The sequence below is a fragment of the Rhinopithecus roxellana genome, chromosome 8 (genome assembly GCF_007565055.1).
Source record: "Rhinopithecus roxellana isolate Shanxi Qingling chromosome 8, ASM756505v1, whole genome shotgun sequence".
Taxonomy (NCBI): domain Eukaryota; kingdom Metazoa; phylum Chordata; class Mammalia; order Primates; family Cercopithecidae; genus Rhinopithecus; species Rhinopithecus roxellana.
This window is the reverse complement of record NC_044556.1, coordinates 95256794-95284078: the sequence shown is the minus strand read 5'-3', so window position 1 is coordinate 95284078 and position 27285 is coordinate 95256794. Positions and strand designations below refer to the sequence as shown.

General features: G+C 37.9%; 1 protein-coding gene across 6 annotated transcripts in view; it reads left to right on the top strand.

Moving 5' to 3' along the window:
* Window positions 1-27285, top strand: part of TTC13 (tetratricopeptide repeat domain 13) — an 80948-nt gene that overhangs the window by 33766 nt on the left and 19897 nt on the right. For 2 of the 6 annotated variants that reach the window (XM_010374047.2, XM_010374046.1), the window contains exons 5-13: window positions 7222-7287; window positions 8784-8876; window positions 11748-11864; window positions 13138-13248; window positions 18809-18891; window positions 20913-21054; window positions 21310-21484; window positions 23690-23846; window positions 27121-27251. In XM_010374047.2, the coding sequence (XP_010372349.1) occupies window positions 7222-7287; window positions 8784-8876; window positions 11748-11864; window positions 13138-13248; window positions 18809-18891; window positions 20913-21054; window positions 21310-21484; window positions 23690-23846; window positions 27121-27251 (1075 nt within the window). The remainder of the gene's footprint in view (window positions 1-7221; window positions 7288-8783; window positions 8877-11747; window positions 11865-13137; window positions 13249-18808; window positions 18892-20912; window positions 21055-21309; window positions 21485-23689; window positions 23847-27120; window positions 27252-27285) is intronic. The other 4 variants (XM_030935593.1, XM_030935592.1, XM_030935591.1 and 1 more) reach the window with 3 other exon arrangements.

Sequence of the window (27285 nt, the reverse complement as noted above, 5' to 3'; positions counted from 1 at the left end):
TTGTAAGACATTTCTCTTGCAGTTATGTTCAGAAAGTATATTAGCATTTTTCTCTTGGTGCAAAGAAGATAATGTGTTGAAATGTGATATCACATTTTCATCAATCTGTGATACAATGGGTTGCTTTCAGCTGGGAAATCTCTCTTTGAGAACGTATGGATTATAAGGTTGGACTGCTTTACTGGCAGTTCAGACTATCGATGGGGCAGGGATGAAGGCAGTGGAAAGTTCAGATGCAGAAGAATGAACTGGGTAGTCATGTATATAACATATTTTTATATAGCAGCAAGAATGCCCTTGGCTTTCCTGTTGGTGCTTTCCTCAGTGATTTGTCTTCCCTTACCCTTTACCTCAGTGCTTCCCAGCTCTTTCCACATCATGGCACATGTGGAAATAATATTTGCATGGCACATGGATAAGAAAGAATAATTTGGAGGCATCCAGATAAAGCTTTGTGAAAATCTGTCACATTTTCTTTATATTTTACGACTGATAAGAAATAGAAAATTCGAAGCTTCTACACTCCAGCTAGAGAGCAAGAACCTGTCTCTCAAAAAAAGAAAGAAAATACCAAGATTCGATGTTAAATGCTAACATTGTTTTCAAAAATTTAAATAAGAAACTTGATCCTACTTTTCTGGATGAAACTTTTCTATATTAGAGTTTATGTTTGAAAGTGATGCACACAGTCTCTGTTTGAGTTTTCTGTTGATTTCATCAAATTCTCGATAGCTAGTGTCATCAAGACACTATAAAAGTAGGTGGTAGCAAATGTCCAAAGAATAGTTCTTGCTTCTTCTCCAATTGACTGAAACTCCTTTTTTCATCACGAATCATAATTTGCATAAATCAGTTTCTTTAAATTATGTGTTACACATATGATTATTCTCTAAATCTAATTACTCTTTTCTTTTTTGTTTTGTTTGTTTTTTCTTTTGTTGGCAAGCGTAGTGATAAAATTTCTTGCAGTATGAAATACATTTTTATCTCAATCATACTTTTTCATATCCAATATTTCAGAACAGTGATGAAGCTTTTCTTCAAGTATATACAGATGTTGCTGTACTGCTTTTCATTCTTCAGGTTGTTCCTGAACTAAATATCACTTGAGAACCATTTTTCTCTATATATGCTAATACATTTTTACCTGTTCCTTGCAGGACCTTCTAGATATGCAAAAATGCAGTATTTTTAAGCCAGTAAATGTCCTTTAACAGATCTACAAAGTGGTAGCTATTCATGCATAGACTTTGTTTTTTTTTGAGTTCATTAACTCTTGGCAAATTTTTTTTTTTTTTAAATGAGACAGCTCATGAACTCCAGTATGAAGCAGCGGAGCATGGAATATGATTCTGTTTATAGAAGCAGGCAACAAATGGGGACTCGGGGGCTTGGATTTTATTAGAATTGCTATTTTGATAAGCTCATTTAATATGGATTTCAAATCTACATATAAAGGGTACTTTAACTCCAGAATGACTTTTTGATATAAAGCTCTTATACCTTTCCTGTTGTCTTGGTTTCACCAGCAGGTTACAAACTTGGGAAATGTTTCCATAATCCTTGGTGTTTCAAAGTGTTTATTGGAATGTGTATTCCCTGTGGTTTGAGTTTTTCCTTTACAGAAGTATCAAGGTGTCTAACTGAGCACAATGACAGGATTTAATAGATGTCAGTCTGCATTGGAAACGCTTGATTTTTAAAGCTTAAATTAGTGTTGCCTCTATGCCAATGCCCTGAAGTCACTTCCATGTGTGTCAGTGCATCAGTAATAGTGTTCTTGAGTTGAAAAGTAGAACTTTTTCCTGATTTCTGTGCTGCTTTGGTACCCATGCAGGGATGGGTATAACATAAATGCTTCAACAATTTTATGAGGCAATTTGGCCTTTGCTTCATTGTGTGATCTTGAGCTCATCTGATTTTGATTTGATTCCAGTGGAACTGAACTTGTAAAAGAACATTATTTCTTATTTACATTAGCATACAAAATTGAAAACATTCCTCTGCACAGAATTTTAAATAACATCCTTTATGCAAATATATGTGTTCATCACTTAGGTGAAATCTAATCCTCTTTACATTGCTTATCTACTGACTATTTCAACTTGTTGGTTTTTAGATCCAGTAACTTTCCAGTTTTAATAAAAAGCCAGCCTTATAGTGGTAAATACAGTAAATATTGTAAAATTTAAAGTCACTATGTAAGTAATAAAATGAGAATAATATATTAGACTTTTTTTTTGAGAATTGAGACATCTAAGTAGACACAACACCATTTAGGCAACTGTTATACCATGATTTTGCAGTTGCATAAAGTAAAATTGGAAGATTGAAGTATTCATTTTCATTTCACTCTTTTTAAGTTGAAGAGTATAGAAACTTTTTAAAGAAACTTTTAAAAAAGTTTCTGAAAACGTTATAAAGTATAAATATTATAAAAATATTTTGAAAAATAGCTCTTCAGAGCCTAATTTGTTTTTAGAAATAAACTTTGGTTTTTATTTGGAAAAACCCAGAAATTTACTATGGCATTCCATAAAGAAAAGTTTTTGGCTTTTTAGCTAATGACAGATAAAATAATAAATAAAGTATCAACTTTTAAAAGTAATAAAATCTGTTACTTAAATTTAGGAATGCTTGATACTGAACTGTAGATATAACAGCCACAGTAAGTATATGTCCCTCTTGACTGTTAGGAAAAAATTCTAAAAAGAAAGAATAAATTGGGCTGGGCGTGGTGGCTCAGGCCTGTAATCTCAGCACTTTGGGAGGACGAGGCGGGCAGATCATGAGGTCAGGAGATCGAGACCATCCTGGCTAACACGGTGAAACCCCGTTTCTACTAAAAATACCAAAACAAAACTAACCGGGTGTGGTGGCGGGTGCCTGTAGTCCCAGCTACTCGGGAGGCTGAGGCAGGAGAATAGTGTGAACCCGGAAGGCAGAACTTGTAGTGAGCCGAGATCGTGCCACTGCACTGGGCGACAGAGTGAGACTCCGTCTCAAAAATAAATAAATAAATAAATAGAAAGCATAAATTGAATACAGAAAACCTAAATACTTTACAGATAAGCACAGTAATCAATTCAGTGCTGTAGTAATGATGAGACCACGGGGTGACTTGAGGGGAGGCCCATGCGAGGGGCTCTGTTGTGGGGCACACATCCAATCCTGCAGTCAAGATGATGATGGCTACCTTTAGGAGGTTGTCAGTGTTCGGATATTTCAGCTGTTGCAAACTTTTGAATGACTGGGTTTTTTTTGTTTGTTTCTTTTTTGTTATTGTTTTAAGTTTAAAATTTTTATTGCTACAAAGATGTTATAGCTGCAAGAGCTGGAGGCCCACCATACGTTAACCACTGTGGTACATCTGTCGTAGAGCTTTGCCTTCCTGTTATCCTGGATCGGGCTCTTGTTTTCCATTGACTGCACCCCACTATTATTAACCAAGTTGTCCTGCTTGCTTCCCCTTTGGGAAGAACAGGCTTAACAAAGCTGACTTTGATCTGATAGGCGAATTGTGTTCTGTGTTGGTTTTTGCTTGCTATTCCTAGTAGGTGGCAAGAATAGCATGGCTTTGTGTGGTATTCCTAACGCATGGAACCTGAGATAGCTAACAGTAGGCCCTTAGTAAATAATTGTGGAATGAATGGCTGACATCCATACAATGTACAGTGGGATAAAGGAGAAGGAGCATATTTATTTTCTAGGGGAGTCTGGAAGGAATCCAAAGGTGGTGTTTGAGCTTAGACTTAAGGGATGAAAGGAATTGCTTGGGGACCAAGGCAATGGGTGAGTGTTTCAGACAGAGGGGATAGCATTTGCAAATGCACTGCATTTGGGAAAGCATCTTGTATGTAGGGAATTATTAAATAGTTCTGATTTCTAGGGTATGAAATGAAGCTGAGTGTGGTGGCTCATGCCTGTAACCTCAGCATGTTGGGAGGTTGAAGCAGGAGGATCGCTTGAGGCCAGGACTTTGAGACCAGCCTGGGCAACAAAGTGAGACCTCCATCTCTACAAAAAAATTCTAAAATGGCCTGAGGTGGGAGCATCACTTGAGCCCAGGAGTTTGAGGCTGTAGTGAGTTAGGCTTGCACCACGGCACTCTAGCATGGGTGACAGAGTGAGACCCTGTCTTTATGAAAAAAAAGAAAAAAAAAGAGGAAGGAGATGAGGCTGAACAGTAAGGCAGGAAAATGATTAATATTTTCTGCAGAGCCATTTAGATGTTACTTTTTTTTTTTTTTTTTTTTTTTTTTTTTTTTTTTGTGGGTTGCTGCCTGCCCTTTAGTGGGTCCTGAAATTAATTGACAAGTTAAGATTAGCACTTTTTTTTTTTTAAGTGAAATATGCTGGACTAGAAACTATCAGATTCCATAGTGTATAGTAAGTTCTAGGTGTAAGCTAGTGAAACTGTTTTCTAATACATGTGTGTATATATCGTGCACATGTGTATGTGTGTACTGGATTGTAATGTAAAATGTATTTCAGTGATTTGGAGTTGAAAAAGTTTGAATGTCACAGTATTAGGTGTTGGGGAGTCACTGAATAATTAATTTCAGTTAGGGAAGTGATATGATGAGACTTTAGTGTTAGATAACTCTTGGTGTGTATCTGGAGAATAGATGGGAAGAAATGAGAACAGGTAAGGTGATCACAATATCCTAGGTGAGAGAAGAAGGCTTAGAATAGGGTAGTGGCTGATGGAGTGGGCGGGAGGACGCTGATCTGTTCAGGAGGTGAGATGGCCAGGATTTGGTGAGAGGTGTGTGAGCTGAAGAGCAGGAAGGAAACCAGAGCACCAGCCCCGGCCATGGGTGTGCGGGGATGCCAGTCGTATTAATAGAATAACTGCTTATTTACATCTTTTTCTGATTCACCTCTTGGTCATCTGGAGTAAAGTTTTTTCTCAGGAGAAAAGCAGCTCAGATAATATATTTTGAACCATAACAAATCTGAGCATAGGTTTGGTTCTTCCTGGAGATCGATGTTACCTTAAGCAAGCTTGTCCAACCCATGGGCCAGATGCAGCCCAGGATGGCTTTGAATGTGGCTCAACACAGCTTTGTAAAGTTTCTTAAAACATTATGAGATCTTTTTTTTTTTTTAAGCTCATTAGCTATCATTAGTGTTAAAGTATTTTATGTGTGACCTAAGATAATTCTTCTTCCAATGTGGCCCAGGGAAGCTAAAAGATTGGACACCCCTGCTCTAGAGGATGAGCTCCCTGGGCTCACTGACTCCCCACACCAGCCTGGCTAGGGTTCTGTTCAACCATTGACTGTTCTGTCTTCTGGCTTTTTTGCTACAGAAAAGCATGAAGCCAGTATTACTTTTAATTCCTCAATAGGTTCCCTTTTTTCCTGCTCCCCTTTTCCCCCTGTATCCTTTCTCCATCCAAACAACTTATTCTGCCTTCCTTTAAGCCAGGAAAAATACTTCAGTGTTTAAAGTTCTTATCTCTGGGGGGCAGGCTTATAGGGCTCCTTTACTCTCTGCTTGGTACTTTTCTTCATTTTCTGAAATTTTTACAGTGAAATATGTATTACTTAAAACATATTTTTTTTTATTATAAATGAGCATGTCTGTTTTAAACAATTAACAGGAATATAACAATGTATTAAGTACAATGGGAAATATCTAGTAATCTCACTCCCCAGAGGAAATTCCTGGTAGCATTTTGGAGAGTTTCTTTCTGCACATAATGGCTCACACAATCATGTATAAGTATGATTTATGAAATGTAAATACCATCTTTCTGTAGGTCTATAACATGTACTGTTCCCCGCCCCACTTAGCAAATAGCATGGCAACCTCTATGCCAGTTACGTATAAGTTATAACTTATAAATCCAGAACTTTTTAGGGGCCAGGGAAGTCACATGAGCAATGAGAGTTGGCACAGTGTGGCTGCGATGGGTAGGCCCTGTGGTGAACTGATGGACTTGTACCTCTCATCTAAAGAGACAGCCAGTGCTTAGCTCTAGTCACGTATTTATTGCTGTGTGAGAATGCCAAAATGTGGGCCTATGTTTGTTGAATCTTTTGATGTTCTAAGAGAAGCTAGAAACCTAAAATTGTTTAGTTGAAATTTTGCAATTTTTCATACACCATGTAGTCCAATCTGCTGTCTGGGTTGTGGCCAGTGATATGCCAGTTTACCATTGGATATAGATGCATCTCATTCTATTTGAGTAGCTTTTAAGAAAATTTAAATGAGTGTTATCTTCTCATTTATTTTTTCCCATTTACTCATCATTGAAGTGGATATGTTCATTTTCTACAATACTGGCAGATACCCTAGCTCAGATATGAAACTGAACAATAGATTAATCTATCAAGTTTTTGCAAAGTTTCTTTCTGGAGAATCCAGTGCTGTTCTATGAAATCCCTTAGCAGTACAATACTTCCACCCAGGACCTTATAGCCAGAGGTGGCTGTTTATTCTTCTTTCTTAACTGTATAGCAAACCATTCAGAGAAGTAAAAATTGTAGAGGCTAAATGTAGATGAGAGGCAATTTCATTCACTCACCAACTAACCTGTATGTAAGGACTCAATGGCCAGGGTCAACAGATGTTTTGTCCTTGGTCCTAATAGGTGTTTCTTCCACCCCATCTGGATTGCAGAATAACCAGAGAAAGCATGGGAGCAGGCTACAAAAAGAGTCTGGTTTTTTATTTCGACCCATTAGTATGAAGGGTTGGATTAATCTCCCAACAGATTTCAGTGCAGCCTCATTTCTAGTTCGTCATTGTATTGGCACTGAGTGGTTCTTTCCTCTTCTGGTTATATCATGGATATATGAAAGGAAACACACTAGTTTTAGGCATTACCCAATCATTTGCTCACATCTCTTTACCCCTCTGAGCCGCCTTCTTCTCTGTAAGACATGATTGCTGATGCTGCCAGAGTTGTTGAGAGGATTGCATTTTAAATAGGATGACTCTGTGAAAGAAACCAGCATGTTGCTCCATAATGTTGGTTCCCTTCTCCTCTCTTTATTATTTCTTTCAACGTGAAACTTTTATCACATTTCATTCAAATGAGCTTTAAGAATATAGACTTTTCAGGTTGGAGACTGCATATTGACTTATGAGTGGTGGTAGCATAAAGAAGTAGAGCTGTCACTTGTGGCATTAACGTGCTTTAAGCAGAAACTGATTTTTTGTTTTGTTTTGTTTATGGTTTTTGACGTGTTTCTGTTTTGGTCTGACTAGGAGGAGCCTGATCTGGTTAGTGCAATTTATGGCCGAGGGATAGCCTATGGAAAGAAGGGACTACATGTGAGTATGTATTAGTTACGATTGCCATAGCGCCTACATGACCTGACACAGACCAGGGTTTTGCTAGAACTGCTACTGTTCATTGACCCTTGATGGCATGTGGAGTGGTATCTATCGTTCCAGTTCACAGATGAGAAAATGGCAGCTAGTAAGTGGTGGACTGGGGATTTCCACCCAGATCTTCTGAAGTAAACTTTGATAAACTGGATAGACTAAGAAAAGCATGAGAACCTGCTTGCATTCCTAAGAGATATTCAATGGTCCAAGTGGAGACTGGGCATCAATAGTGAACTAGGACTTAGAGTTTGAGTTCCTTTCACAATTATTAAAGGTTGATGAAAGAATAAAAGGTTTTTTTTAGGTGTGTAAAATTTATTTTTATTTGTTATATTTTATACTTTTTGCACATAGGTATAATATCTTTGTAGCTGTAATCAAATTATTCCCCTTATTTCTTTGAGGAAGGCTGGAGGAGGACTATAATAATCATATTTTACACAAGCAAAGGTACTACGGTATAAAAATGAAGACTCCTGAAATTATATAGTAAATCACGAAATGGTGTAAGTTCAGTTTTCCAAATTTTTAGTCTAGGACATTATATGCAAACTTTTTCTATTGTCTTATTGTATACTAAACATATTTGTGTGAAATTGTGCTTTGAGAGAGCAATACCACTTTTGCAACTTTTACATTAAAAATATTAAAAATTTTTAACATTTTTATTTTATTACAATTTATAACATATTACAATTAATATTGTACTAACCTTGTGCTGGCCTACTGGAGAAACTTTGTGTATCTGTATACTTCCGAGACATAGAGGACTGAGAATGAATTCAGAATTGGGAATGGTGGAAGTGCTTAGGAAGGAAACGATATTTTACTCAGAGCATCAATGAATGACCAGGTTGAAGTTGCACTAGTAAAGTTCAGAGCTGCCTCTTCCTAATTCACATCTTTTAAAATTATACATCTTGAGATTAAATTTGCATGTATATTTAATAAAAAGTTACACATGCATTTTTAATGTAAAAGTAACATGCAAATGTTAAAGAGAATTTACCTAAACTTCTTAAGATATAGATTTATAGGCTTATGTTTTTGATAGATACTATCTTGACCCATTTCTGTTCCCCCATTGCTACTGGTCGGCATCATTTCACGTGCTGGTATCCACATACTCATCCATTGAGATTCATTGGTTCCACGTTTAAGTAGATTAAGTTTAGATAATATCCTGCCATCTGTGGAACTTGTGATAGGTAGCCGGGTCTAACATGTTATTGTTGAGTAAGTAGATAGACTTGAGTGAGTTAAATAATTGTAGTATCATGACTGATTTGACATGGCACATCTCTTACATAGAAGTGAAGTTCATATTTATTTTTAAACAATTGGTTATATCATTACTAAATTATTAGTTTTCTCAGAAAATCTTTTTAGCCTGGTTTTGAGTAACAGTATGTCTCATACTAAGCTAATGCCTTTTCAAGGACATTAAGAATGCTGAGCTTGCTCTGTTCGAACTGAGCCGAGTAATTACCTTGGAACCAGATCGTCCAGAGGTATTTGAGCAGCGAGCAGAAGTGAGTGTGGTTTTCTTTTTCCCTCTGTCGTTATTGGATTAGTTGAATCTCAATATTTTTCCTACCATTTTATTACTTGTAAATTTTAATGCTCCCTTAAAACTCTTATGTTTTTCTATGTAGGTACTTAATGCCTTTAAGCATGGTTGAAATTACTAGGAAACTATGGACCGAGTGATATTCCTGAACTAATACAGAAGAGTAATATTTAGTATGAAAATATGTGGTTATGATATGTACTACTTCTATAGCTATTCATTGAAAAACATAACACATATTTACTGTATATGTGCCCTACTCTAGCAAGACTTGATATGACTATTTGTCAAACTGGAATTCACAGCCCTTGGAAGTGTTCATTCTGCTGATGTGTATGTGTGTAAGCACTTACCTGTAATTCTTATGAGATAGACCTAGCTGCGTGGATACATAGATCAAGTGGATGATTACAGCCACATCTTAATGAAACTTGACATAGAGACAGATAACATGTGGTGAAGATGCCATGTAGTACTGGCTTAAGTAGACACGGGAGGTGCTTCTTTGGGAAGAGAAGAAGGGGAATGTTAGGAGTGTTTGCTGAGGCCATCAGAGGAAGCGAGGCTAGAGCTGATGCAATCCCATGGTGTGGTGGGGACAAGATGGAGGAGAGTGTTCAGCGCAGGGAAGAGAGTCTGTACAAAGGCATTCTGTTTTATGTTTTTAAGTGAAATGTGTTTATTTTACTCTCTGAAAATAATAAGCTATCTAGGCTTGATATGTGTTACTGTATTTAGTCTGAATAAAACAACTTTTAATCATCTGATATGATCTCATGGTTGAACTAAAGAAAAAGTTACTTTTTATTTTCTCTCGGGAGAGAAAACTAGTAAAGGAAGTGCTGAGGGTGTAGGAATTTAAAAACTGTATTTATGATATTTTTGTTCTCAAGATTATTGTGTCTTACAGTTCAGTCTCTTAAAGTGAATTTTTGTTTTGTTGGGGATTTGGCTTTTTGAATAAAATCTTTCTCAATGAATGATTTCATTTCTTACATCTTATCTATTTTGAATTGTAACGCTAAGGGTTAAGTGACTATAGTTTATCACTGCTTGAGACTTGCTGGTATTTAGTTGGTGTTTAGTGGCTAATTTGGTGACAACTTTGGTGATCATCTGCTTCTGGGAGAGGGGACTGATGCTTTTTCCCCTAATATTACTCTGGTTTGTGTTAAAATCTGGTAAATCATGAATTAAATTAAGTATATTTAGGTAAGAATTATTTAACAGGTCTTTACAATTTGCATATCTCATAAAAAGCTACTGTTTATCAGAATGGCATTGGTAATTAGAAAAATAATTTTTAATTGTCTTATGTATAATAATATTCTCTTTTTCTGGCATTATTGGGCAATAATGTTACTACATACTGAATTTTCCAGCTAAATTATAACATACCATTTATATATGTCAGAAGTCATTTTATGAGAAATCTTTCACTTTCATGCTTTCTGAAATATTCTATATTTGATGAACATAAGTTAACTTTTTAAAGTTACTCATTATTATGCATATTGATTGTTGTGCTGGGATATGATAATTCAGTTATGTACCTAGGGGTTGATAAACTCGGGAGGGATGATTTTCCTTCCAAAATACAACCCCAGCCCACTGTACTTTTTGAATTCTCAGACTTGTATTCAATTTCTTTCCTCTTTCTGAGCTATCATGCATACTACTGGTGATAGGCCTGCCCGAATCCTCTTTCTCGCTGATTTTAGAGTAGGAAATTATATAATTTGGTAGAAATAACCTGTCTAATAGGGATAGAATAGACTGGGCATAGTGGTTTATGCCTGTAATCCCAAAATTTTGGGAGGCCAACACAGCAGGATTGCTCAAGGCCAAGAGTTTAAGACAAACCTGGTCAATGTAGTGAGACCCCTACCTCTGCAAACAAATTTTAAAAAATAAATTAGCAGGGCATGATGGCATGACACTGTAGCCTAAACTACTCCAGGGGCTGAGGTAGGAGGATTGCATGAGTCCAGGAGTCCGAGGTTACAGTGAGCTGTGATTGTTCCACTACATTCCAGCTTGGGTGACAGAGTGAGACCCTGTCTCTAAAACAACAACAAAATAAACCCTAATTTAAGGACATTTATTCAGGATAAAGTGCTTGGGCTTGATTGCATGAACACTGATACTCACTTTGGATTTTCTTATGTCTTTTTGGTTTACTTTTGCATTCTGAACTGTCTTCTGTATTTTCATGTTGCCTGAATACAACTGATTGCTGGCTCAAAAGAGCTTTTCCAAACAGGCTTGCAGATATTTTTCCTCCTACTCTGCAGATCATGACTCATGAGTTAAAAGTTGTTACACAAAAGGGCTGAAAGAGCATCTGGAATCTTAGAAGTTGTCATTCAGCTCTTCTTACCATAGAGGACAGAGCTAAAGTCCATGGCGGACTCTAATCTGTGTCCAATAATTTGTCTATTTTAATGGTTCAAAGTTGTCTTTCAGGTTAATTTTGACATCTTTGTGTATATATGCCAAATTTTGATTTAAAAGATGAAGTCAAGGAAAAAAAAAATCACATTGTAAGAAAAGTAACATCTGGTACAACCCAGAATTAGTGGGTTTGAAATAGTGACAAGGCAGTTGCTGCAGTCATAGTTCATCAGTCTCCTGCTTGACTAGACAAAGATTAGTGGCACCTCAGCTGGTTGACTTTGAACACCACCACATAGTGTATGGGGTCAAGGATTGCAGCCTGCTGAGAGTAATTTTGTGAGTGGAGTAGGGTGAAGTGGAATTGAAGAGTCAAAAACATTGGGATTTTAGGGTTGGTCATTGGTATTTTTCCTGATTACATGTTTGGGATTTCTAGATTCTGTCCCCTCTGGGACGAATTAATGAAGCAGTGAATGACCTCACTAAAGCTATCCAACTGCAGCCTTCAGCACGGCTGTACAGACATCGGGGAACCTTGTACTTCATATCAGAGGTGACTTGTTTTTGTCTTGAAGTATTTCTTTTTATGATGATGAAAATTTCATTTTTCCCTTGACCTCAGAAAGTGACTCTTCAATAGATTTGGGCTTTGGCTGTTTAGTAATATATCTGTGTCATAAGAGTTATAGGCCGGGCGCGGTGGCTCACACCTGTAATCCCAGCACTTTGGGAGGCTGAGGCAGGAGGATCACGAGGTCAGGAGATCGAGACCATCCTGGCTAACACAGTGAAACCCAGTCTCTACTAAAAATACAAAAAAATTAGCCGGGCGAGGTGGTGGGCGCCTGTAGTCCCAGCTACTCAGGAGGCTGAGGCAGGAGAATGGTGTGAACCTGGGAGGCGGAGCTTGCGGTGAGCAAAGATCCTGCTGCAGCACTCCAGCCTGGGCGACAGAGCGAGACTCCGTCTCAAAAAAAAAAATAAATAAATAAATAAATAAAAATAAAGAATTATAAAAGCATTTTCTATAGCTGAAATTAAACCCAGTGGAGAACATTAAATACTAAAAACATTTTCTTGTTTGAGCTGTCAGCAATAACTAATTCTGGACTGGCATTTAAAAAAAGAGAAAGATAAATTTAGTTTGTGGATTGTATGTCAATCTTCCTTGCAAATGTCATCATAGAGAAGCAGGTGTGCATGTTGTCAATGTGATTATTAAACTTAGAGGTACAATTTGAATTTCTTTGGGTTTCACAACCCAAGAAACATACCCTGAGCTAGCATGGCTTTCCAGACTATAGCTTCTCTATGTAAGTGACCCAAGCCTAACAAGATTGTCTTTTATCATCAGAGTGACATTTATGATTGCCACAATTATTTCTGTGGCTTATAGTACTTTAAATAACAATTTTCTGTGCTAAAGAAAATATATTAAAAGAGTCTCAGCATAACACATTTTAATATTAATCTGTGGCACAATTATTTTGGAACTATCCAGTATGATAAAATGCTAGTACCAGAAATTTCTCTGACAGATTATTGCTATAATACTATTTGAGATAAATTTTTTTGTAGTTAAGACAGAGTGCTTAATTAAACCCTTGTCAGTTTTTCTCACAATCGCTTTTCTTAAAAAGCTCCCAACTATTTGAATGAGTAGTATAAGCATTTAACCAATATATAGTATCATGAAATGTTTCCTTTGAAGCCAAAAAGGGCAGAGGATGAATTGAGATATTTTTTCTCTACCAGTCAAAAATTAGGAAATGTTCACATATCTAATAAATACTATTTTATTTTTTCCCCCACTCTCCTTTTTGTAGGACTATGCAACAGCCCATGAAGACTTTCAGCAGTCCTTAGAACTGAACAAAAACCAGCCTATAGCTATGCTATACAAAGGTTTAACTTTCTTTCACAGAGGACTTCTGAAGGTGAAAGTGTTGTGCATATGTGTACCATATGATGACTCTGCTTCTCTTTTGTGGGTGGGAGGAATTTCTTTTGCTTGATGGCTGATCTGATGTAGAAGGTAATCTGAATCAGCATATTTTTTATTTATTGAGCTTCTACTCTTTGCTGGGTTCCTGGAGGGAGATACAGAAAGAGAAAGGATCAAAGGTTAATAAGTGGGAGAAATGATACTTTACCTTTATAGAGGATACAGTTTGCAAAGCTTTTTCCACATATAATTTATCATATGGTAAACATACTCAAGAACATAATATAAACAAAGTGCTTTGAAAATGTAGATAAGAAAGATTCACTGGAACTGCAGAGTTAGAGAAAGTTCCAAAGAACAGGTGGACTTTGTCCTGGAGCTGGAAGACTGAGTGGGATTTGGGGGTGGAAGTGGGAGAAGAAAAGCCCATCAGGCAGAGAGGAAAGTGTGGGTGAAGACTTGGGGAGATGGAAATATGGGCAGTTCACAGAGTGGGAAGTAGTTGGGTGTGATTTAAGGGAGATGAAGCTGGAAGGTCGGTGGAGGGCAGGTCCTTATCCTGGAGTACTGTGCTAAGCATTTTGACTCAAATGTGCAGGCCAGAGGAGCTATAAATTCTAGATTGCCAAAATGCATAGGTTCCAGCACTGAGACCAAATCTGTAATTTAGAAAGTTGATTCTGACAGCATGGTGGCTGAGGAGATGGGGGACAGAAGGACTGACAGGGTGACATTGGTTGGGTCTAGGTCAGTGGGCATGAAACTTGACCCAGCTCCTTAAGAGACCACAGGGACAGGTTGGGAGACCCTTCTGAGATTGACTGTATTAGTATCACTTGAGGACTGCCTGACTGCTGGGCAGAGGAGGTAGAGGGAAACAGGAAAGCTATCTGAACTGACTGAAAGTATGGGCAGAAATGTGGCCTCTAGCCTGGCCCTTCCTCCTGCCCAGGCACTCGATTCCATGTTCTGATTCTGTGCTGGGAACCCATCGTGAGAAGGCTTATGCCAGAAGCCGGGGGCCTGGAACCTGACGAGGAGCTGCCTCTCTCACCTGGGCTTCCTTAGTGCCGCTCAAGGCCTGCCACATAGTAGGTGCTCTCACAAAGGACACATCCAAGCTACCTGATGGAAGACAGACGGGCCTGAGAACGAAATAGAGTCAGCCTGCACTACTGAAAAGTGATTCATTCTGATAGGAGCCCCAGAAGGTGGTACTTAACGACAACTTTGAAGGCTGTGAAGAAATTCAGTAGTGTGTGGCAGGGATGTGTTTTCTGACAGAAAGAACAGACATTTTATTACTGAAAGTGGTTTGAGGATCTGACATACATATATTTGGGTTGTGGGGAGAGTGTTTACCTGTGAAAAGGCTGCACATTGCAAATCCTCAGTGTTAAGGACAATGCCTGTCACATAGGAGGTGCTCAATACGTATTAGGGGAATAATGAATTTCAAGGACAGAGCATTGAAGTTGGTGTTGAAAGGTCTTGGTTTGAGCTCTTGCTCCAGGCTCCATGGGCAATCAGTTTCTCCTTCCACATCTATAAAGTGGAAACAATTCTACTTTCTGCCTCTTGGAGTGATCATGAGGATTCAATAAAATACTCCATGTGAAAAGTACTTTGTAAGCTTTAAACAGGAACTGAATATTAATTATTATAGATTATTTTATCTGTGAAAATTTAAAATTTTACAGATTCTAAAAGAAAACTCCCATTCCACTAAAAGCCAAACCAAAAGGAATTTTGCAGATTCTATTTCATAAACCTCACATTCGTTTTGGAAGTATGTGGAGGATGCTCCTAATAAAGACCTCTCTCTTCCCTCAGGATTCAAACTGGCAGCCGTAGGCTTTGAGAGCAATTTCTTAAAACATGCTTTGAGCAGCTGCCAGGTGGACTTGTCCAGTTTATTTTGTATCTACCCTCTGTTCCTCTCATCTTCTCTGACAGTCACCTTAAATTTTAAAAATTCAGAACTTCAGTACTCTACTCAAATAATATCCCTTGGATATCTCATGGAGGAGAAAAAGATTACAAATACAAAAAAATACCAAACTATTCATATTAAGAGGTTGAAAATATTTTTAAAAGTAAGCAAATGCAAACAATTTCACTTTTAATGTTGTTACTGTAAAGCCAGGTTTAGGAATATGGACGGGGCTCTTTGGGGTATTTGAAAATGAGAATTTTTCAGAAAAGAGAAACTAACCACAAATTGCACAAGAACTGAAATTCAGTTTGATTTGCTTTAGATCTGCGTGATAAGAACCTAGAAACAGTGCTTTCATTTTGAGCGTTAGAAGCCCCTCAGCAAACTAGTCCTACCAAGTTATTTGGTGCTCTGTCCTTTTCACCATGCTCATAAGCACAGCATCAGCAAGTATAATAGATGGGAACTCTTGCTTTGCGTTTTTATAGATCTGCTGTCTGGGGAGGTTAGAGTGGTTACTTACTGTCTCCTTCATCTCAACGGCATCCCCGTGAGGTATAGAAGGAGTGGAGGGTGTCCCTGTTACACAGGTCGGAAAACTGAGTTCATAGTGAAATGGCTGAATTAATAAATGAACTTTGTTTAGATTTTTTTGTTTCTCTTGTTAACCTTAGAGACAAGTATTAAATGGACCAATAAGTTTGAGCTATTTTTATATCCTAAAGGTGGTCTCTCTTGGCCAACAGCAATTTAAAAATTAATTAAGTAGGTGATTGCTTATTTACTATATGATGTAATATGTTAGAAGTATATTAAGCAATATTACAAATTTTATGACTATTCAATTCAGGGGTTATATCAGGCATTTTGGATCTTCCTAGGGAAACAACAAAAGCTTTTCTATTGAATCCCATTGTTTTATCTATGTTGTAAGGATATTTCACAAACCATGTGTCCCAAGCACCATCAGCCTTCACTTTGAGAATTTTCTGAGAGTGTTCTCTTAGTTAACAAGGAACAGCCCTAGGGTGGTGGTTGCCTGTCAACTAGTAAGAAAGATGGGGACTGAAAATGGTGGGATGGCATTTGCCAAGCAAATTAATTCAGAGCCAGTTCATATGCTTAGAGATTGATTCATTCAAACGTAGTTTCTTTGTTCCCAACGCCTTAAAATCTTGATTCTACTATGTCCCCTCTTTGGCAGAATGAGGTAGAGAGCTGTGCAGTGATTAGACAGGAACCCTGAAACCAAAGACTCTTAAAAGCTGAAGAGAAATCAGACTTTGAAGAACTGTGGCGTCCAAGCATGCTGTAAGTGGAGTGGGCAGCCCCCTGGGCGTCTCCACCTAGCTGTCCACAAGCACTCCAGACTTAACACGCCCCGATGGGCTCGTTATTCCCTCCTGCCCCACCCCATCCCCACCTGCAACTGCCCTTTCTCCTGTACTTCCTTACTTAGTTAATGCTCTCGCCACCCACCCGAGCTCTTCAGCTTAAAAGCTTCCTACCCTTTCTTCTCCCTCATCTCCCATACCCAGGCAGCCACCAAACTCTGTTGTAGTTTGCCTTTCAAAATGTCTCCTGAGGTTGACCCTTCTTTTCTCTCCTCAGAGACAGTTTCTTAGTTTGAGCTTTCATTATCTCTTGCTCCAACTACTGCAGCAACTCCCTCATTTGGCTCCCTGTCTCCATTCTCTTCCCTCCCTAGTCTGTCTTTGTTGCTGCTAGTAGTAATCCTCTCTAAAAAGTACATTTCCTGAGGACATGCACCTGTGTGAAGCCCCCTAGTCCTCACTGCCTACACAGTTTGGCCCAGGAGGCCCTTCCTTTCCTGGCCCAGCTTTCCACATTAGCCTGGTCTCCCATCTTTTCCCTCTCCCCTGCACCCACCCATGCACCCTGCACTCCTGCCTCACTAAATTTTCCACCATTTCTGAGTGATCTATGCCACTGTACAGTACTATTTCCCCTCTCCAAAATGCCCTGTTTCTTTACCAAATTCCTTTTCATTCTCCAAGACCCACTCAATTGTCACTTCCTCCCTGAAGCCTGTTCTGTTACCCCAGGCTCAGTTAGTGGTTTCTTTCTCTTCATTCTCAGAGACTTACTTATATCTCTATTGTAGCTCTTAATTTGTATTCCGATAACCTGGTGACACAATTGGCTTTCTAACTAGACTCCATTCTTAGAGGACAGAGATAATGACTGGCTCATCCTTGCCTCCCCTGCACCTCACACTGTCTCTGGCACATAGTAAGCACTCAATACATGTTTACTGAATTAAGAATAGAGTGGTAAACTCTTAAAAGATCAAGGTTACACCGTGGCAAGAAGCCAAACTAAAAGTGATCTTTAACATTTCTTAAATGTTAAAGTTTATCCATTCCCATCTCTCTACCCAACTGTAGATATACAGCAGGAGTCCTTAATTAGTAGATTGTCATCCCATTGTTGCCTTTGAAGAGTTTGCACACCAGCCTCTCTTGTCCTGCTGTCTCCCTTTCAGAGAAAATCAAGGTGCAGGGAATGAATGCCTTTTTGAAAGCGATTAGAATTTTACTGCTTTTGCAAAACAATTTTGTGTGCCTTACCAAATCATTAAATATTTATTGAGTGCCTACCATGTGCAAAGTATGTGGCATCTTCAGTAGTTTTCTTCTATGAATTATCTAATCATGTGTAAAATTATCTAAAGTCAAGTCTTTTGCATTAAAGCTATTAGAGATCATGATGCCTTATAGCAGGTAACTTTAGTAAGTATGTCTTTTCCTTAGGAAAAGTGTTAGTAAGCTATATAGTCATAATTTTTTTATTGCAGTGTATGAGTCACAGTGAAAAGTACATTTAACATTGGTTAAAGCCTAGGTTGTTTCTACTTAAATAGAATGGGTCATTTGATTAATAGTTTTCATAGATGGAGAGGGAGTTAGGCAGTAGCCAAGTATACCGTGCATTTCCAAGGACAGCTTTCCAAAGCATAGCACCTGCTTAGCAGTTCTCACTGTCTTAGCCACAGACTTGGTGTTAGGCAGACCCCAAACAACTCCAACTTAAGGTTTTTGTTTTGTTTTGTTTTACTTTTTCTTTTTCCTTGTAGATCATGGGAATCCTTCAGATGGTGAATCTAGGAGCCTTTTTGCTTGTTTTATAAACAGTTTCACATTGGGCTTTCTTTTTTGTCTCTCGTTTCAATTTTAAATGTTGCCAGTTATGATCGTTTTAAATTATTTCACACAGCTGTTAGGCTTGCTTTTGGTCCTAGGTCCTTTATTAATTAAGGATATGATATTAATAATATGAAGGTGAAGTGATTAGTATTCAAAGTTTTAATGAAGTAGCTAGTAATAAAGTAGGTAAAATGGAAAGCTGATTTCCCATTGTAAAGGGGAGAAATTTAAGGCTCGTATTTTTCATAGTAATGCATTTGTTTACTGAAATTAAATCCTTCTGACTTATAGTTTATTGCATTTTCTGCCTGTCTTTTTTTGAAGTCCTCCTATTTAAAAGAAAATCTGTCAGACTATGTAGGATATATATTTAAATCCTTTTATGATTTAAGTGAAACTCAATTTTAACAGTTATGCAAATGAAATAATTTTCTGTACACTTTTTACAGGAAGCTATTGAATCCTTCAAAGAAGCTTTGAAGCAGAAAGTTGATTTTATTGATGCATATAAAAGTCTAGGGCAGGCGTATAGGTGAGTAAAATAATAACAGTTGGGGTAGGAGGGAGGCTGAAGAGTGGGGAGACAAGATAGCTTCACATAATATTTTAAAAGAAATGGTATTTCTTAACCAAAGGAGATGGGTATTTTGAATTGCACAAGTATGTATAGATTTGTTGATATTTTCTCTGGAATGCAGAAAAAATTGTATTAGAGGATGTCATGATACACAGTATTCTCTCTTAACTTCAGTGTGTGTGTTGGTCTAGAAAATGTTCGTCCTTCAAGGGTTGTTGTTTTGAATAGTGGCATTATAAGCTGTTGGGGTATAGATGCTGTTGCTACCTTCTTAGATAGTAACTAAGGTAAATTTCCTATGATCTCTTTGAAAAGTCCTAGAATGAAGGGATGGAAAAGTTGTGATTATAATGTACATCTATTGAGAATGAAAAGTTGTAACTAGAACTTGGCTTCCTGACCCCATGCATTGCCCATGCATTGCCCTGATGAATAGAGCTATTGTGACTTTTGGCTTAAAAAAAAAAAAAAAAAAAAAAAAGTAAGCCAGGAGAGGTGGCTCACACCTGTAATCCCAGCACTTTGGGAGGCTGAGGCAGGCATATCACTTGAGGTCAGCAGTTCGAGACCAGCCTGGCCAACATGGTGAGACCCCATGTCTACTAAAAATACAAAAATAGCCGGGCATGGTGGTGGGTGCCTGTAATCCCAGCTACATGGGAGGCTGAGGCTGGAGAATCGCTTGAACCCAGGAGTCAGAGGTTGCAGTGAGCCGAGATCGCGCCACTGCACTCTAGCTTGGGCGACAGAGCGAGACTCCGTCTCAAAACAGAAAAAAAAAAAAAAAAAAGTATATTGTGTTATGAAAAGGAGGTAGGATGGCATGAGAGTGAAGGAGCTCATGACTTAGTTCTGCCTTGGTCATTCTGCAGGTATGAGTACTTAACTTCTCTGAGCTTCTGGCTTCTCACTTGTAAAGGTGCCACAAAAGCTAGAAAAGAAAGATAGTGACAGAAAGTCCCTTTATCAGGTGCCTTATTCTGGAAGGATTATATTCAAGAGCTTATTTATCTGATAGTTTGAGGAACTCTTATACTAACTTGGAAAAAGTGTGTCTGGATTTGTTTGGGGTTTAAGGGATGATATTTATGCTTCCTGTCTCACAGAATTATTGAATAGAAATTGAAAACAGATTTGAAAGCACCTTGTAAAGTGCTGTATGAATGTAAGCAGGAATTATATTTTTTAAAAATGTCCATTATTTATAGAGAATTGATGTATAGAACATTTTGAAGTTACTTCTATTTTTTTGTAATATATAAAAGAATGAACAGCTAGGCTCTGAGGCATGTGCCTGTGGTCCCAGCTTTTCAGAAGGTGAGGTGAGAGCATCACCTGAGCCCAGGAGGCTGATTTCAGCCTGTGCAATGCAGTGAGACCCGGTTTCTAAACCTATTTAAAAAGCAAATAAAGAGCAGATTGATCCATAACAACCATTTCCATTCTGGAATGGTTACAATTCTAAAATACACTTCTTTTTTCAGAATTCTAAATTATATAACGATTTACTAGATTTTAAGCAAAGCAACTTTGGTGACCAGAAAAAAAAAAAAAATGCATTTTTAAGGCTATGAATTTGATTGAGAATGATGAACTATTTAGGATTATAATTGGTATACTTTTTTCCAAATGGGAAAAGTATGTTTTTATCCATATATTAAAATTTACACACAGTTCTTTAGGGTTTGGGACTCATTGTGAATAATCAAGGAGAGGGGTTTGAATAAGCATCTGCCTTTGGAAATCAGCAGATGAATTTTCCCCACAGAATTTCAAGAGCTCTGTGGTGATCCTATAAGCTGGTAAGATTAGAAGTAAGTAGAATGTAATGTGTCAGAGGCTATAAAAAAGTAACAAAGGGAACACCCGCATCAAGGTATCTTGTTTACATATTGGTCCATAATTCTGAGGATAGCTTATTCTGTATGTTTCCTGTAATGTCTATACTGTATTCATAACTATTATCAAATACCTAGAGAACTGGGCAATTTTGAAGCAGCCACTGAGAGCTTTCAAAAGGCACTGTTGCTCAACCAAAATCACGTGCAAACCCTCCAGCTCCGGGGAATGATGCTCTACCACCACGGCAGCTTACAGGAAGCCCTTAAGAACTTTAAGGTGAGCATCTGTAAATAAGAACACTGTAATTGGAATTCTTGGATTATTCTTCATGAAGTTTAGTGAAATGAATAGAGAAGGGGGACTGAGAATAGTGTTTCCACTCCAACAAAAAGAAAGAGAAGAAATCATTGCCCTTGTCCTATAGACAAGGTCTGGTTTAACCTGGAGGGAAAACTAATTCCGGAGTAAAAAATAAGGCATTTCAAAATTTTCTTAAACTCTGTTGATACTAATGCAGCATTTTGTCCTCAGCGGTGTCTGCAGCTAGAGCCGTATAACGAAGTGTGCCAGTATATGAAAGGGCTCAGCCACGTTGCCATGGGACAGTTTTATGAAGGGATAAAAGCACAAACAAAAGTTATGCTGAATGATCCTCTCCCAGGCCAGAAGGCTAGCCCTGAGTATCTTAAAGTGAAGTATCTCCGAGGTAAGTCAGAAAATCATAGAATTGTTGGATTTTCATGCTCAAAGCTGTAGAAATCATATTACTTGACTCTTATGTTCCATATGAAACAGTGGAGTCTGAAAGAGGCTAGGTGACTTGTTCACGACCACGCCTTGTCAGTGCTAGTGTTGAGACTAGATATTTATATCTTCGAAAGATCAGTCGAATGCGTTTTCTACCACTTTTAAAATTTTTATTTTCTAAAGTTAAAACATTTTTTACTTAAGTTGAAAAGCCATATTTTGAGCTAAATGTGACAAGCATCTGGAGTATTTGTGTCTCATCACATGTCCCAAGAACACAGGAAGGGCAGGAAACTGACATTCTGTGAGGTTATTACTGTTTTTTTGTTTTGTTTTGTTTTGAGACGGAGTCTTGCTCTGTCACCAGGCTGGAGTACAGTGGTGCAATCTCAGCTCACAGCAAGCTCCGCCTCCTGGTTCATCCCATTCTCCTGCCTCAGCTTCCTAAGTAGCTGAGACTACAGGGATGCGCCACCATGCCCAGCTAATTTTTGTATTTTTCGTAGAGACAGAGTTTCACCATATTGGCCAGGATGGTCTCGACCTCTTGACCTGCCTCGGCCTCCCAAAGTGCTGGGATTACAGGCGTGAGCCACCGTGCCCAGCCAGTTCTTACTGTTAAATGTGAACTTGGTATATTTGACTTGTCATTCCTTCATATCAAAATTCTCATATATTTTGGAGAAATATGAGGTGAAGAAGAAAGCAAATCTTGCAGTTACCCTTTTATTAGTTGTAGTTTTACTCGCCTTTTATCTCCTGTCTCTGAAGACAGTTTTTTTTATTAAAGCCTACATTTCTTTTGTTATTGTGAGCCCTTTATACCATGACTGTCCGAAAGAAAAAAAAGTAGAATGCTGTGTGTGTAATTTTAATTTATAGTAGCCACATTAAAAAAGTGAAAATCAAAGAAGTGGAATTAATTTTAATAACGTATAATTTTAAATTCAGTATATCCAAAATATCAGTTCAACATGTAACATAATTAATATGAAACTGCTATTCATTAGATACTTCACATTATTTTTTGTACTAAGTCTTTGAAATGTGGTATATATTTTATGCTATAGTACATCTCAATTTGGATGTTAAATTTTCATTGGAAATACTTGATCTGAATTTAGAATTTATAATATTTATAGTTGAAAAAGTAGGTTCATATGTGCAAGTCGTTTCAAACATACTGAAGTTGTCTAATGATTGAATCAAGTATCAGTTTGTAGGTTTAAATTAATTCAAATTAAATAAAATTTAAAACCCAGTTTCAATCACCCTAGCCTCATTAAGTATCCAATAGCCAGGTGCCTTGGGGCTACCTATTAGACAACATCTTTCTTTACCCTGAATTACAATTCCCTTTTTTCCTGGTTTAGTAGAGCTTGCACTTGTGAATTATAGGCAGAAGGGGCAGGTACTCTGTACTTTGGGTTTTTTCCTACACTGCTTTCATAGAGATAAGCAGCAGTCCATTAGTCAGTTAGTGAAATCATATACTCAATTAATCTGTATACCAGTTGACAGAGTACCAGGCTGTCTGACACAGAACTTGGATTCTCAAGCTCTGGAATTGAAAACAATGAGATTTTTAGTGGTTTTCCTGGAAAGGTGATTAAAATTTAGCCAAAGTAGGCCAGGCGCAGTGGCTCACGCTTGTAATCCCAGCACTTTGGGAGGCCGAGGTGGGGGATCACGATATCAGGAGATCGAGACCATCCTGGCTAACACAGTGAAACCCCGTCTCTACTAAAAATACAAAAAGTAAGTCGGGTATGGTGGCGGGCACCTGTAGTCCTAGCTACTCTGGAGGTTGAGGCAGGAGAATGGCACGAACCCGGGAGGCAGAGCTTGCAGTGAGCCAAGATCTTGCCACTGCCCTCCAGCCTGGGTGACAGAGCGAGACTCCGTCTCAAAAAAAAAAAAAAAAAAAAAAAAAATTAGCCAAAGTAGAACCAGACTGACTGACTTATATTTGACCTTGTTATCTCAAGTCAGTGGCAGGTTACCTCTATCATATACTAATAGTGACTTACTAAAATTTAGAAACTCTTTTTAGAATTCTTATAAATGAAGAACAGCTTGTTACAAAGTATTTGTATGGCAGTTAGCCATAAGAAAGTTTCTTTAGCAGTATTTGGATGTGTCAGATCTCATTTCCTTTCTGCAGAGTATTCTCGATATCTTCATGCACACCTTGATACCCCCCTTACGGAATATAACATTGATGTGGATCTGCCTGGAAGCTTTAAAGACCACTGGGCTAAAAATCTGCCTTTCCTCATAGAAGACTATGAAGAGCAGCCAGGGTTGCAACCCCACATAAAGTAAGTGCTTTAGATGAAGATCATTTTTTTTTTCCTTTGTCAAAACTGAGCTATAAGCTGGGCATGGTGGCATGCTACCCCCTGTTACTTCGGAGGGTGAGGTAGGAGAATTGCCTGAGCCCAGGAGTTCAATCAAGCATGCTATCCTTGTGTCTGTGAATAGCTATCCATTGCACTGTAGCAACACAGCAGAGACCCCATCTCTAAAAACAAAACAAAACAAAAAACACCTATAGCAAACATCATTTTAACTAATGAAATGGTAGATACATTAACATTAGCATTGGGAGTCAAACCAAAAAGCCCAGAATCAGTGCTTCTCTGTAATAGTGAGCCATAAGTCCTAGACAGTGCACAGAGAGAAGAAAAAGAAATCAGTGATACGGATTAGAAAGGAAAATAGAAAGCTGTCATTGTTTGCAGATCACATAATTTTCTACAAAGGAAACCTAGAAGATCTACAAATTATAGGAAATGATGAGATTTAGCAAAGTCATTGTTTATAATCAATATACAAGAATCAGTTACATTTCTATATATGAGTAACAAAAATATCATTTATAATAGTAACAAATACTTAGAAAAAATTTTACAAAATCTGTATAAAACCTGTATGGAGATCACAAAACTTAATTGAAAGTTACTAAGAAAACAAATAAATGGTGAGAAATACTATGTTCATGGATTGGAAGTTCAGTAACATTAGTAGGCCGTTTCTCTGCAAATTAATTATAGATTTAATAAGATGCCATTCAAAATCCCAAGTTTTTTTGAGGCACTTGTTGAGCAAATTCTGTAAATTCTGTGGAAGAACAAAGGACCAAGAATAATTAAGATACTCCCAAAGAAGAGGATGCTCAGGCTTGAAGGGGAAGGTTCTCATCCTACCAGGTGGCAAAACTTAATATAATAATGAGCAGAATGGTATTGGTGCAGAGATAGACAATGGACTAAAGGAAGAGAATAGATACCTTAGATAAATGGTAAAGGTGTGTTACAGATCAGAATAGGACTGGTCAAGATGTGGGAGTGGGCCAATTGGGTTATTTTATGGATAAAATAAAATTGATATTTGTGATGGCATAGTAATCTAATTCCAAATGGATGAAAATCTGAAGTATGAATGGCAAAATATTTTAAACTTTAGGAGGAAATATAAACGAAGATGTTTACGACTTTGGGGTAGACAATGATTTATTAAGAAGCACAAAGCATAGATTTGAAACAAAAAGATTGATAAATTGGACTACATTGAACCTAAGAACTTCTGACACCATAAGGAAAGAAAAATAAGCCCAAATTGAGTAAAGGTACTTGCAAACTTAATAACTGACCAAGAATTACTGTCCACATTTTTGAAGTGTCACTACAAATTTAAAAATAAGAGACAGCCAATAGAAAAGTGTGCAAAAGACATGAACAGGTAATTTTACCACGGGGAAAACATGAATGACAAACATGAAGACATACTTCAGTTCATAAATTAAGGCCTCATGAGATTTTTTTCAGCCACTAGATGAGCAAATGTTACAAAATCTGATAATAGTAATATTGGTCAGAAGGGAGATTATAGAGAACTTTTATACTCCTGATGAGAGTATAAGTTGCTACAACCACTTTGGAAAGCAGTTTGTCATTATCTAGTGAAGATGAATATTCTCATACTTGATATGAGATTCTGTTCCTGTGTCTATTCAGAGAACTTTGTACTTGTGCACATATCTACCAGGAGAGACTTGAACAGGTCTACCAGCAGTATTTGTTCACAGCTAACACTGGAAATCAACCCAAATGTCCATCAACAGAAGAATGGATAAATGTGATACAGTCACAGTCACACAATGGGATATTATACAGCAGAATAAACAAATGACTCAGGCAACAATGTGGATTAATTTTTAAATGTAGTGTTGAATAAAAGCAGCAAGTCAGTAGGCTGTGCTATCACATATTTTTTTCTCCCAAAGTTCATAAACAAAACTGTAGAGTATATTGTGTGTGTATATGTGTGTGTGTGTGTAACAAACCTAGTTTTTAAAAAGGTAAGTGAATCAGGAGCACAAATTTCAAGAGACAGGAGTATGGGATAGGAAAGCAGCATACAAGGAGATACAACTGCATGAATTCAGCTCTAGTTCTTAAATTGGGTAATTTGACTTTGTGTTTTCTATGTGTCTCAACTATTAAATGAACAAAAATAATAAAAAGAAAATTGATTGCTCATGGAAGTTTTGTATGTTCTCTAACCAGTCCTTTTTTGAGAAACATTTCTATGCACAAAAGCATTAACATAGCAGGCCTATGACTGCTGTCCTTAGAAAGGACTGCTTGCAAGAGTGACCTTGGTTGGTATCTGGGAACTTGGATTTCGAGGGGATTCCTACCACTCCCAAAACTAATAGGAGTGGTTCTCTGTGCCTAAACTGTTTGTTCAAACAATGTGGTTTCTATTGAACACGTGCTTTCCTTCTGGGTATCTGGAATTTGGGAACTTGCCAGGCAGAAGGTGTCTATAACCCTGGCCACTGAGTCTTTAATGAGCTTTCCTGGTTGGCAGCATTTTATGCGTGTTCACAACTAATTGCTGGGAGAGTTTAGTGTGTCATATATGACTTCCTTGGGAGAGGACCCTTGGAAGCTTGTGCCTGGTTTCCTCCAGACTTCTCCCAAGGTGCCTCTTCCCTCTGCTGGTTTTGTTTTGTGTCCCTTTGCTATAATAAATCACAAGTTCTAAGTCCACTGAGCCCTCCCAGCCAATTTCTGAGCCTGAGTGAGGGTGGTCTTGGAGATCCCCAGAACAACCTATAATTTAGAGTTTCAGTCTTTGTTATAAAAGCATCAAGCAGGTTGGCAGCTAAACAATAGTATTTCCATGTACCATTCCAAGTATACTTGTTCTAATACAACTTGGGCAGGGGTGAGGAATGGACAAAGGGCAGAGGTTTGGTTGCTTGTTGAAAAAGGCAATCCATTCAGGTATGTTTTCTGGAGAAGTTTACAAAGCAAATAATGGAAAGAGGTGTCTTCTGAATTGCACACTAGTTATCATAGTTTTCACTGTTACTAACCAGCATGTGATGGCAATTATGCACATGCTGTCATAAAGATTCCCTTTTAAACTGAGGTATAGTTGGGTGCAAAGGACTGAAGTAAGGATTATGTGGTCGTAGACTGCTTCATTAGTTTTCCAGTGGAGGAAGTGACTGCTTTTCAGGTGGAATTGGATTGCTAAATGTCTGTTGAAAAGTCCTTATCATGTACATGTTTCTTCCAGAGATGTGTTACATCAGAATTTTGAGAGTTATAAGCCTGAAGTACAGGAGCTGATTTGTGTGGCTGATCGTTTGGGATCCCTGATGCAATATGAAACACCTGGTTTCCTGCCAAACAAGCGAATACACAGAGGTATTCTGGAAGCTATCTGAAAATGAAAATATTC